We start from the raw sequence: 11,688 nt of genomic DNA, 5'->3' as shown, positions 1-11,688 counted from the left end.
GCAGATACAATTCACTTTGTAGTAACTTTAAGAGGAAACGGAATGAAAATTGATATAAGAACAATCACTCTACAGACAGAAAAATGCTTACCAAAGGAAAGCAACTTTGTGGAGCAGCTTCAGCACCACACTGTTTGAGGTAGTCTGCCCAGTCAAAATCTTGATTTGGGTAGCCTAAAAAACAACACATACATACATACAGACATGCACATAACTAAGTACTTCAGCATCTCTCAAGCTATAGTGAAGTGAGTGTTCTTTAACAAAACTGTCAGCTTTCAGAAGCCATTCTATCTACACACACACACACACTTCCTCTTTGCAGTTCAATCTCTTGATTAAAAAGTACTCTAGGGTATGAATTTTCATTGTATAGGTATATAACAATATAATACCTACCTTTCTAGAATTATTACAAATTACTCTTCTTTACAATCTCTTCATGTCTAGCTAATAACCCCATACATGTCATTTTGCTCCCATCTTTATTTTTTGCCACTTTACGTCTCATGTCTGAAATGTAACACTCCTTTCTAAGATGAAGCCTTTTGTGATTTCCCCAAACTGCCATCACCTTCCCTCAAAAAAATACCTTGTATTTATTTGCTTGATATGTATTTGTTAGATACATACATACATACATACATATATATTGAATGTAAGCTTCTGTCCTTGTCTCTCCAGCCCAGCACATGAAAGCTAAATAGTTGCTGAGTGACTGATGAAGTTCAATGAATTAAGAACAGCAGAAAATGTACCTTCCATTTCAACTTTATGGTCTTTTAAATAAACAGGGAGGGCAATGGTCATCCAATATACTACTTTTGTTTAAATCCTTAATATTTCCTTACTGCAGATCTAGAACTATGCCAACTTATTTGTAAAAATATATCAAAGACATCAGAGAACAAGGAATGGAAAGAGGGAAACAAGGACACTGGAAAATACTTCATGACAATAAATCTTGATTCAAGGGTAAGATCAAAGTTCACAAATTCGACTAGAAAGACACATACCAGGAGGGGGGCTGAGATGTAAACCATTCTTTAAACTCCAATGTACTGGGAAAATCCCAGAACTATTAACATGACACACAAAGGATCGTCTTGTAGTATTCTCTGCTCGCAAATCATCAATTTCCACCAAAAAATATTTCTCATTGAACACCTGTAAGTTTAATCAAGAGAAAATAGGTTCAACAAATATCAAATGGTTTCTATCTGTAACTTCCAAGGACAAGTATATTAAATATTTATTGCAAATTCCATGTTTATCAACCATAAAGTCACAGGAACATGGTCTCAATATACTACACATAATTGGAATCCTCAAGGATTGAAAAAAAAAACTAATTGGGGTTTACTGACAAAATCCTTTTTAGGGTAAGAAGCTTAAGAAAACTTTGGAAGCCTCAAAATAGCTCCTATAAATTTATGATAACAGTGATATAAACAATCCAATTCAGCAAATATTTATTAAGTACATCTACAGAACGGAATAAAAGAGGGAGTCTTAGAGCTCCTCCAGTCCAACAACAGCTGAACTCTTTACAATATTTTTTGAGTAAAAGCAAATTCTGTGGAACCCAAAGCTCTTGGGGGAAATATATTCTACTTTGGGACAACTTTAGTCATTTGGTGGTGCAGTGGATAGAGCACCAGCCCTAAAGTCAGGAGAACCTGAGTTCAAATCTAAATTCAGACATTTAACACCTCTTAGCTGTTGACCCTGGGCAAGTCACTTGACCCCAATTGCCTCAGCAAAAAAAAGCAAAAAACAAAACAAAACATTGATTCCAAGTTTGTTTCCACTTCACAGTTCCATTTCACAAGCAAAAGAAATCGAATCTAGTTTCTCCCTCCATCATACAGTCTTTGGATATTTTTAACAGTTATTAAATTACCCTCCCTTAAAATTTTTCTTTTCTCAAGCCCTCCAATTCTTTTTTTTCCCTTTATTAAAGCTTTTTATTTTTCAAAACATATGCATAGACAATTATTCAACATTAGGCTTTGCAAAACCGTGTGTTCCAATTCCCCATCCCATTTCCCTCATCCCCTAGATAGCAAGTAATCCAGTATATGTTAAACATGGAAGAAATGTATGTTAAAACCAATATGTGCATACATATTTATACAATTATCTTGCTGCACATGAAAAACCAAATCAAGCCAGAAAAAAAGATGAGAAGCAAAATAAGATGTAAACAAACAACAAAAAGCATGAAAATTCTATGTTGTGAACCACACTCAGTTCCCACAGTCTTCTGCGTGTAGATGACTCTCATCATCGCAAGATCATTGGAACTGGTCTGAATCATCTCATTGTTGGAAAGAATCATGTCATCAGAATTGATCATTGTATAATCTTTTTGCCATGTATAATGATCTTGTGGTTCTACTCATTTCACTCAGCATCTCTCCAGGCCTCTCTGAAATCAGACTGCTGATTATTTCTTACAGAACAATAATATTCCATAGCATTCATATACTATAATTTACTCAGCCATTTTCTAACTGATGGGCATCCATTCAGTTTCCAGTTTTTTCCACTACAAAAAGGGCTTCCACAGTTTTTGCACATGGGGGTCCATTTCCCTCCTTTAAGATCTCTTTGGGATATAAGCCCAGTAGTGACACTGCTGGATCAAAGGATATGCACAGTTTTATAACTCCTTTGAGCATATTGTTCTCCAAAATGCTTGGATCCATTCACAGTTCAACCATGTATCAGTGTCTCCATTTTCCCACATCCCCTCCAACATTTGTCATTATCTTTTCCTGTCATCTTAGTCAATCTGAGAGGTGTGAAGTGGTACCTCAGGGTTGTCTTAATTTGCATTTCTCTGATCAATAGTGATTTAGGTACCCTCCAATTCTTTCAAAGAGTGTTCATACAGCTTGGTTTTCAGTCCCCTCATCATACTCTCAGTTTGTCAATGTCCTGATTAAAATGTGGCACTAAAAAAAAAATCATTACATTTTATATTTCGGATGCAGTCTATCCAGAGTTGAATATACAAAAAGATGATCATCTAATTCATTCTTTTTTTTTCCTCTGAGACAAGTGGGGTTAAGTGACTTGCCCAAGGTCGCCAGATTTGAACTCTTCTCCTAACTTCAGGGCTAGTGCTCTATCCACTGCACTATCTAGCTTCCCCCACCTAACTTATTCTTAATCTACAGTGCTATTCCACAACCCTATCATATTCCTATTTTGAAAAAAATCTTCATTCTTCTGCAAAGCTAGAATACAGTCATAAATGCCCTACTAGGTCTCAACAAAATAGCTAAATTTGCTATTTTCTTTAAGCTATTTCTAATTATCTTGTTTTTATTGAGATTGTGTATATTTGTATGTAGATCATCTATGACCACATGACATACTGTATCTTTTCTTGAATATAATCTTTGAAAATTGGTCTTCTCTACTAGTTTTCTTCATGCGACAGTAGCTTCTCTGTAGTACCTAGCTTGACTGATATAAGTGGACAGCTTTCCTTCTCTCCATTTTCAGTATAAAGCCCTTTCACTAAGATTTATAGACTCTTAAGCAAATATCTATTTTACCTACCCATTCTGGCTAAGTGTATACTGTCCCTATCCAAGAGCCTTTCATTCCTAAATTTTACTATAGTACCAGAAATTCAAAACCATTCTAAGAAAGCATATTCTTCCAAGAGATATTTCCCACTGGAAAGTGCAATGAAATACTCCCTACGTCCCCAAATTACTTAGCTTCTTTCCCAAGACTATATAATTTTAGCAATGGCTTCTGAGTTCCTTTATATACAATCATTCAATCTCATGTGTATCACCATTCGTGACTAATCGTTACCTAGTTTCACTAGTTTAATTAGGCATTCTATCACATTCTAGATAGGTGTCCCTGCAGTATAAGGCTTCCTCCTCAGCAGAGTCACCAATCAATAAATCCAGAATCATATAACTCACCTTTTCTTCTTCTGACCAATATGGACACTCTCTATGTATATCATCATTCCTTAGCACAAAAAAATTTCTTTCACATCAAGTAGTATTAGTTCCCACTTCTATTAGTAAAGGGTTTATACCTATCGTACATCTGCAAAAGCCCAATTGTTCTTCTTCCCTAAATTCACAGTATCAACTCTTCTACTCAAAAAACTTCTAACAAAGTTAAGATTCCACTTTCTCTTTTCAGTTTTTTCCCCATTTTCTCTGAAATATTTCTTCCAAAAAAAAAAAAAAAAAAAAGAAAAAGAAAACATACTTTTTCCTGATAGTATGGAGACAGAAAGTTTTCTTCTAATCTCTTGATGTGAAACCAGCACAGTACAGTTAAAAAAAAAAAAAAGAAAGAAAGAAAAGAAAAAAACAAAACAAAACAAACAAAAAAGCGCCCACAGCAACAATAAAAACCAACCACAGAAAAACAGAGCACATATTCAAGAGTGTGAACCTAGAATCAAAAATCCCAAATTCACAATATTTTTCCTGTGTGAACTTGGGCCTTACCTTCTTGATACTGATTTTTCATTTATAAAATTAGGAGATTAAACATGTAATCTTCCAGATCACCCTTTTAGTTCTAAATCTATGATCTTTGAATAAGAAGAACCTGACTTTTGGGAAAATGCAAAAACAATACAGCAACAAGAACAAGAAAATAGGCTAAACCTGTGATTTCACTGACAAAAAAAGGAACTCCTGAATGGGAAAGTTCTGCCCACAGCAACTAGCACCTTCTCTGAAACTAAGAGTATTACAAAATTACCCAGAAGCCCTGAGAAGGCAAGTGTCTCTTAACCAGGAGCACACAGCCAATATATATATCAAAGGTAGAACTTGATCCCAGGTCATTCTGACCCAAAAGCTGGACAGCTGCAATAATAATAAAAGGACAAGATGCAAAATGCTGTGCCAGCATTACTGCTCTCCTTTTTTGGCTGGAGAGAAGTCACAAAGTTACACAGTCTGCAGGACAGATGTGGGTACAGGTATCCTTCAAATCCACCAATCACAGCAAAAACTCCCTTTCCTTACTCTCCACGCCAAGAGGAAGCACTAATCTCCATTTCCTATTTGGACCCTTTTTATAAAATATATACATTTTCTCCTATAGGACCTCCCCTTGCTCAGCTGCTTTTGACCCATAAGTAGCAATTCCCCCCCAAAGCTTTAATGCAAACAGAGTGCCCTCAGCTGTCACATAACATCTTCAAAGTTTAATTTCTGGCTATTTTTTATCTTCTCTCTTCCTCTATGTTATACTTAGATGCTTCCCCTTCTCTGACTATCTCACTGCCTCCAGGCTGATATATACAGCTTACTTGTAGAGCCCAGGTCATCATATTATAACATTTGTGTGGACTTGCTGACCTCAAGAATTTTGTATCCCACCTACATTAAGCATTAAACTTATAAGTCCCAGTTATAAATAAATAAAATTAAAGTAATTTTTCTCCCTACATCTGGTCAGATGACCACAAGTTCCTAAAGCTTTTCACAAGAAAAAAGTACATTTCCCTAACTTGTGACATTTCCTGGAATAAAAATCTTTGAATAACCTGCTCAGTCACCACCTCTGACATGAAGGGAGGTAAAAACAAAGAAAATTCTTTTTTCAGATGAAGAAATTAAAACTATTTCTAGCCATATGAAAATATGCTCCAAATCATTATTTATCAGAGAAAAATGCAAATTAAGACAACTCTGAAATACCACTACACACCTGTCAGACTGGCTAGAATGACAGGGAAAAATAACGCAGAATGTTGGAGGGGATGTGGGAAAACTGGGACACTGATACATTGTTGGTGGAATTGTGAACACATCCAGCCATTCTGGAGAGCAATTTGGAACTATGCTCAAAAAGTTATCAAACTGTGCATACCCTTTGATCCAGCAGTGTTTCTACTGGGCTTATACCCCAAAGAGATACGAAAGAAGTGAAAGGGACCTGTATGTGCCAAAATGTTTGTGGCAGCCCTTTTTATAGTGGCTAGAAGCTGGAAAATGAATGGATGCCCATCAATTGGAGAATGGTTGAGTAAGTTGTGGTACATAAATGTTATGGAATATTATTGTTCTGTAAGAAATGACCAGCAGGATGAATATAGAGAGGATTGGCGAGACTTACATGAACTGATGCTGAGTGAAATGAGCAGAACCAGAAGATTATATACCTCAACAACGATACTGTATGAGGATGTATTCTGATGGAAGTGGATTTCTTTGACAAAGAGAAAATCTAACTCAGTTTCAATTGATCAATGATGGACAGAAGCAGCTACACCCAAAGAAAGAACACTGGGAAATGAATGTTAATTGCTTGCATTTTTGTTTTTCTTCCCAAAGTATTTATACCTTCTGAATCCAATTCTTCCTGAGCAACAAGAGAACTGTTCAGTTCTGCATACATATATTGTATCTAGAATATATTGTAACCTATTTAACATGTATAGGACTGCTTGCCATCCAGGGGAAGAGGTGGAGGGAGGGAGGGGAAAAATCGGAACAGAAATGAGTGCAAGGGATAATGTTGTAAAAAAAATTACCCTGGGATGGGTTCTGTCAATAAAAAGTTATTAAAAAAAAAAAAAAAAAAAAAGAAAAGAAAAGAATTTTTTTTTTTTTACCTTCACAATTGTAGCAGGAGAAATCGTAAAAGGAGCAGAAGGGTCTAGTGCTTCCAGTTTCATGCCTACAGAAAATGTGTGATGACCAATCACCAGTTTATCCTGAAATGAAACACCATGTTGGAATAAGCACTACAGGCACTAAAACTTCCTGCTTCATTTTTCAAATGTCTGATGGCTTCCATATTTATTTTTGGACTAAAGCAGTTATATATCAAATAATTATGCTATTTAGTTCAATATTCTAACAGAAACTGAATTAGCTAAACCACTAACCTTTCTTGGAGAACAATTCAAAAGATTCAAATTCAAATTCAAAAGCCTTGAAAAAATGAGTATTTTGAAGACATTCATACTGTATATTACATTAATGGGAGAAATTTGGAGAAGGGAAAGAGAAATGAGGAATATGAAGCAAACATTTAATATACAACTCAACCTAAAGATATTTAGTAGGGATATCATTATTTAAAAAGGGTAAAAGATAAAGAGTAAAGTGTTTTAAAGTCACATAGGCAGATGATGAAAATCAGAACCACTATAAGAACTATCACTGTTTTTCAAAATTTCTTTTACATAGATACTAAGTTTTTCTTTTTTACCTTAAATAAGTCCGATGGTATCAATGACTCCTCTTCTTCCTCTTTAATTTTTGTTAAGATCTCCTGCCATTCTGCCTCACTTTTCAAATGTCTGATGACTTTAGTAAAAAATAAGGTGGAAATGCATTAAATGACATGGAAAAAATTGCTCAAATATCACAAATGAGGAATTTCCACTAACAAAGACTTATCAAGAAGCCCTTAAAAATTAAAACCTACTCCCAAGATGCACTTAAGGAACTTGCTACTAATTATCAATATTCAGGCTAACAATGTTACTATATTGGCTGAGAAGCCAAGCCTTTTTTTGGGGGGGGAGGGGGGAGAAGGCAATGGGGATAAGTGATTTAACCAGGGTCACCCAGCTAGTAAACATCTGAGGCCAAATTTGAACTCAAGTTTTTCTGATTCCAGGGAGGTTAATCTATCCCTTGTACCACCTAGCTTACCCCAGAGTAAGCCCAGAATTTAAAAGAAGCAGCTGGATAAAAGTTGCCCTAATATGGTGTAATTTTAAATATATTACAATAACCGAAATTCTCATTTAATATAGGTTTTAATAAGACTTGCCACTTATGAATCCCACTTATTTGAACCTTTCATTTATAAGTTTGACTTAAATTGATACTACAAATTACAAATGGCAAGAGACTTAGAAATAACGAAACAGGAAGAAATTTAAGATACAAAATCATGAACTTTACATTTTTATAGCCCTATAAATTTTAATGATATCTTTACTACTTGTATTGAGTGATAGGAGTTTCCATAACACATGGGAACATGATAAATTATTAGTCTCTTCAATATAATCTATTCATAGAAAATATCTTCTTAAAAGTTGTTCTTCACCTGTTGGAGGATGAAGTGCATATCCCTCCTGAGATGCCCAACCAACTTGATGAAGGAATGGATCCAGGTAAAACAACCACTGTTCAAATTGGTCAGAATTCTCCAGACCTTCATAGTGCAATTTCAATCTTCCCCCAATATTATCTGCTACATTAACAATCCAAGTGCTTAAAGAATCCTGGAAATTCTGACATTCCAGTCTGGAGCCTGGTGCAATGAGATCCAAAGGATTCTTCCCTTTATGAAGCTACAAGTAAAAAAAAAAAAAAAAAAAAAAAGTGGACACAATGAAATAAAAGAACAAGTAACCAAAATCAATGAAGACATAATTTTGGATTCAAAAATGTTAATTAGCATAAACTAAATCATTAAATGATATTAAAACAAACTATAAAAATGCAGTAACAAGAGACTCAGAATAAAACATCTACTTTTTTGAATATAACCTCTACCAAAAATTTATGAAAAGACCTAGACAACATAGACCTAGATAAAATAAGAAGGCACAGCTAGTCTGCAATCTGCACTAAGGGAGGGAGTACCCACAGAGATAAAGGAGATAAAAGATCCAACAATATATTTAAGTAAAACTTAAAGATTACTGACTAAATCCCCAGTGTTCTTTTACATTTTTGTTGCTATGTACAAGGTGATTTCATGCTACAGACTAATCAAATTTAAAATCAAATTAACAACATTTCAAGAACTCTGCATGTTGACATTATTTGGTTTCATTGGGGAAAGTTTTTTAGTTACCATTCAAAAAGGAAAAGTTTGCCTGTTTCCTTAATTATCTATTATGAAACCACTAAAGACACAAGTTTCTTTTCAAAATTTATGATTTACTCTCTCCTTTAAAACCCATGATTACATTCATTTTCTCAGTATGTATTACTATTTAAACTAAGATTACCTATCCACACAAAGTGTTTATATCCATTGGGAGAAGTAAGAAATCACAAAGGAAAATAAAGTAAGCCATACAATCCAGAAGGATGGCACAGCACCAAGAAAAGCATATCTTCTTTTAAAAAAAATTGTTGTAAAAACAACGAAAAGCAGGAGGTAAAGGGAAGATCAGGGGATGACATTTTAAACAAATGTGCCTAGATAACAAAGGTAGAAGTTGGTCCTGTGATTTCACTGGTTTAAGGAAGTCCTAGATAAGCAAAGCTCCCTCTGTCAATGTAGGTTAGTAACTTCTCTGAAACTAGTATCCTTGGAATTGCCCAGGACAGAGAGGTAGGCACTCACAGTGTTAACATCCACCTACTATATATCAGAGGTCTGGACATCAAGATCACATCCACTCCATTATTTATGAGACTAAATCACTTCTTCCTGGTAGATCTCAGTTTCTTCCTTTGTAAAATAAAGGAGATATACTAAATGATTGTTTTGAGAGGTCTAAAAGCACCCAAAAAGGCAACTTAGCACCAGTGATAAGAGCAACTTTCTGGAAATCAGAGACCTGGGTTCAAGTATTACTTCTGATGTATAATGTCTATGTAAACCCTATCTGTGGCCTTGGCAAGCCATTTAACTCCAGTGCCTCAAGCAACTGTCTAGGACAAAATTGCAGAGCAGGTGCCAACCTGCATTGGTAGTGGGAGCATCTAGAGTCCCTTATACCAATGAAATCATAGATCCAGTCATTTTGTGCCATCCCCTCCAAAAAACTGGGGGACATCCAGGAAAGTAAAATAAGTATCTTTATATAAAAATTTTAACAGAAAATATCACTATAGTTTCAAGTTTTTCCACATTGCTTCCACTGGCATCAACACTCACGCCCTCTAGCAGATTAGAAGGAGCACTATATGCTCCCTTCAGAGTCTCCCGTAGGAACTCATAGCAGTCAGAAATCTTGTCCTTGATACCTAAAGGGGAAAATAAATGGAAAATAATTATCTTTTGTCAAAAATAACCTATAAATTTACCTTTTTTAAATTCCTAAATAATATTTCAAAGCTTATTATTCCATCTGCTTTTCCTTATACAGCTCAGCAAGACTGAATTCAGTTCCTAATTTGGATACACAGAAATAATTCTTAGTTTAATGAAGACTGCAAATAACATTAAGTACAAAGTTGGAATACTGCCACTTTACAGCCAATCTACCTAAAGAATCAATCAACACATATTAAGCACCTACTATATATCAGGCACTATGGTATACCAAAAGAGACAAAAGGCAACCCCTTGTCCTCAAGGAGCTCAAAATCTAATAGAGGGAATGACAAACAAATATATATAAAACAAGCCATATAAAAGATAAGCAGAAAGCCACTAGAATTAAGAAAGTTGGAAAATGTTCCTGTAAAATATAGAATTTTACTAGATACCCAGAGGAAGGTGAGCCAGGGAAAACACCAGATGGAGTTAAGGCAGAAGTGATGTAAACTGTGTCCCCTTTAATCTTCAGTGGAGTCCCTGATGTAAACCGTAGGGGCAATCTCAAAACCCTCCTAACAGGATTCTTTGCCCACCAAGAAAGCTGTCTTCTTAGTGTAAATAAATCCTTTTTTGCCAAAAACTTCAGGTTTGTTAAATCTTTTGCCAAGAATTTGCAACATCGACTAGAAGGGATCTCTTGCCCTCAATTCTCACACCTCAACATTTGGTGGCCCATTATGGAGATCCCCAAGAGTCCAGCAGTGGTAAGCCTTCTCTTGCTAATTGTCCGTTTTGTAGCTAAGACACTTAACTACCCAGGAAGATTTGATTCGCTGGGAACTTCAGACTCTAGTAGAATTTTTTGGCTGAGGATACTCATACTGGGAATTCCTGTGCTCTAACAGAAGACAGGGAACTTCGTCATCTGCTTCTCTGGGGACACCTAAGAGAATCAGGGAAATCTAAGGCTTGTGGCAAAATAGGACAATCTACCTCTATCTCTGAGGATTCTCCCTTAGGATGTCTCTTAAAAAACAGAGACAAATTCAGTTTGAAAGATCTGAAGACTAAGAAACTCATTTACTTTTGCAATGCTGCCTAGCTTCAATATATCTTGGAGAACTAGGAAAAATGGCCCATTAATGGCTCAATTAACTATAGCACTACCCAGCAGCTTGATTTGTTCTGCCAAAAGCAAGACAAGTGGACTGAGGCCTTTTTGGCCTTGTCTCAAGATCCTAAATTAAGACAGCACCTTCTTTGAAGCTTCTTCATAACCTCCTGAAAATTAACATTCTAATTGACAGAATGTCCATGTAACTACAATCATCCTTCCCCAAGGAAGGATAAGCAACTAGGAAACTGCTACAGAACCTGACCTTAAGTACCATCTGTGCACCTAAGGAATGTGCTTTTCTCTGTAAAGTACATTCTCCATTCCACTTCAATGTTTCTAGGGATCTGTTAAGAGGAATGTCTCTGACTGGAACCCACCCCAGCCTGTAATTCTCTCTTCCCGATGCTTAAGCACGGGTGGATCTTTTAAGCACTATGGATCTTACATCCTAGGTTACCTAAGTGTTCCTTTCATAGCATATAATGCCACTGCCTCAAACACTGCCACTTCAAGGAGACAAAGATGGGGATTTTGGGAAAATGATCTTTGGTGTTTAAAGACAGGCATAGAAATGCTGGTTCCCTGAGTGGGATACTTAAAAC

General features: G+C 35.8%; 1 protein-coding gene across 4 annotated transcripts in view; it reads right to left on the bottom strand.

Moving 5' to 3' along the window:
- SFMBT1 (Scm like with four mbt domains 1) overlaps positions 1 to 11,688 on the bottom strand; it is a 170,991-nt gene that overhangs the window by 31,466 nt on the left and 127,837 nt on the right. For all 4 annotated transcript variants that reach the window (XM_031957430.1, XM_003762561.4, XM_031957441.1 and 1 more), the window contains exons 5-10: positions 9,865 to 9,953; positions 8,074 to 8,320; positions 7,222 to 7,319; positions 6,620 to 6,721; positions 1,017 to 1,167; positions 92 to 174 (exon numbers count right to left, since the gene is read on the bottom strand). In XM_031957430.1, coding sequence (XP_031813290.1) covers positions 92 to 174; positions 1,017 to 1,167; positions 6,620 to 6,721; positions 7,222 to 7,319; positions 8,074 to 8,320; positions 9,865 to 9,953 — 770 coding nt within the window. The remainder of the gene's footprint in view (positions 1 to 91; positions 175 to 1,016; positions 1,168 to 6,619; positions 6,722 to 7,221; positions 7,320 to 8,073; positions 8,321 to 9,864; positions 9,954 to 11,688) is intronic.

Source organism: Sarcophilus harrisii, chromosome 1, assembly GCF_902635505.1.
Source record: "Sarcophilus harrisii chromosome 1, mSarHar1.11, whole genome shotgun sequence".
NCBI lineage: Eukaryota > Metazoa > Chordata > Mammalia > Dasyuromorphia > Dasyuridae > Sarcophilus > Sarcophilus harrisii.
Note: the sequence above shows the minus strand (reverse complement) of the source record. Positions and strands in the feature narration are given on the sequence as shown.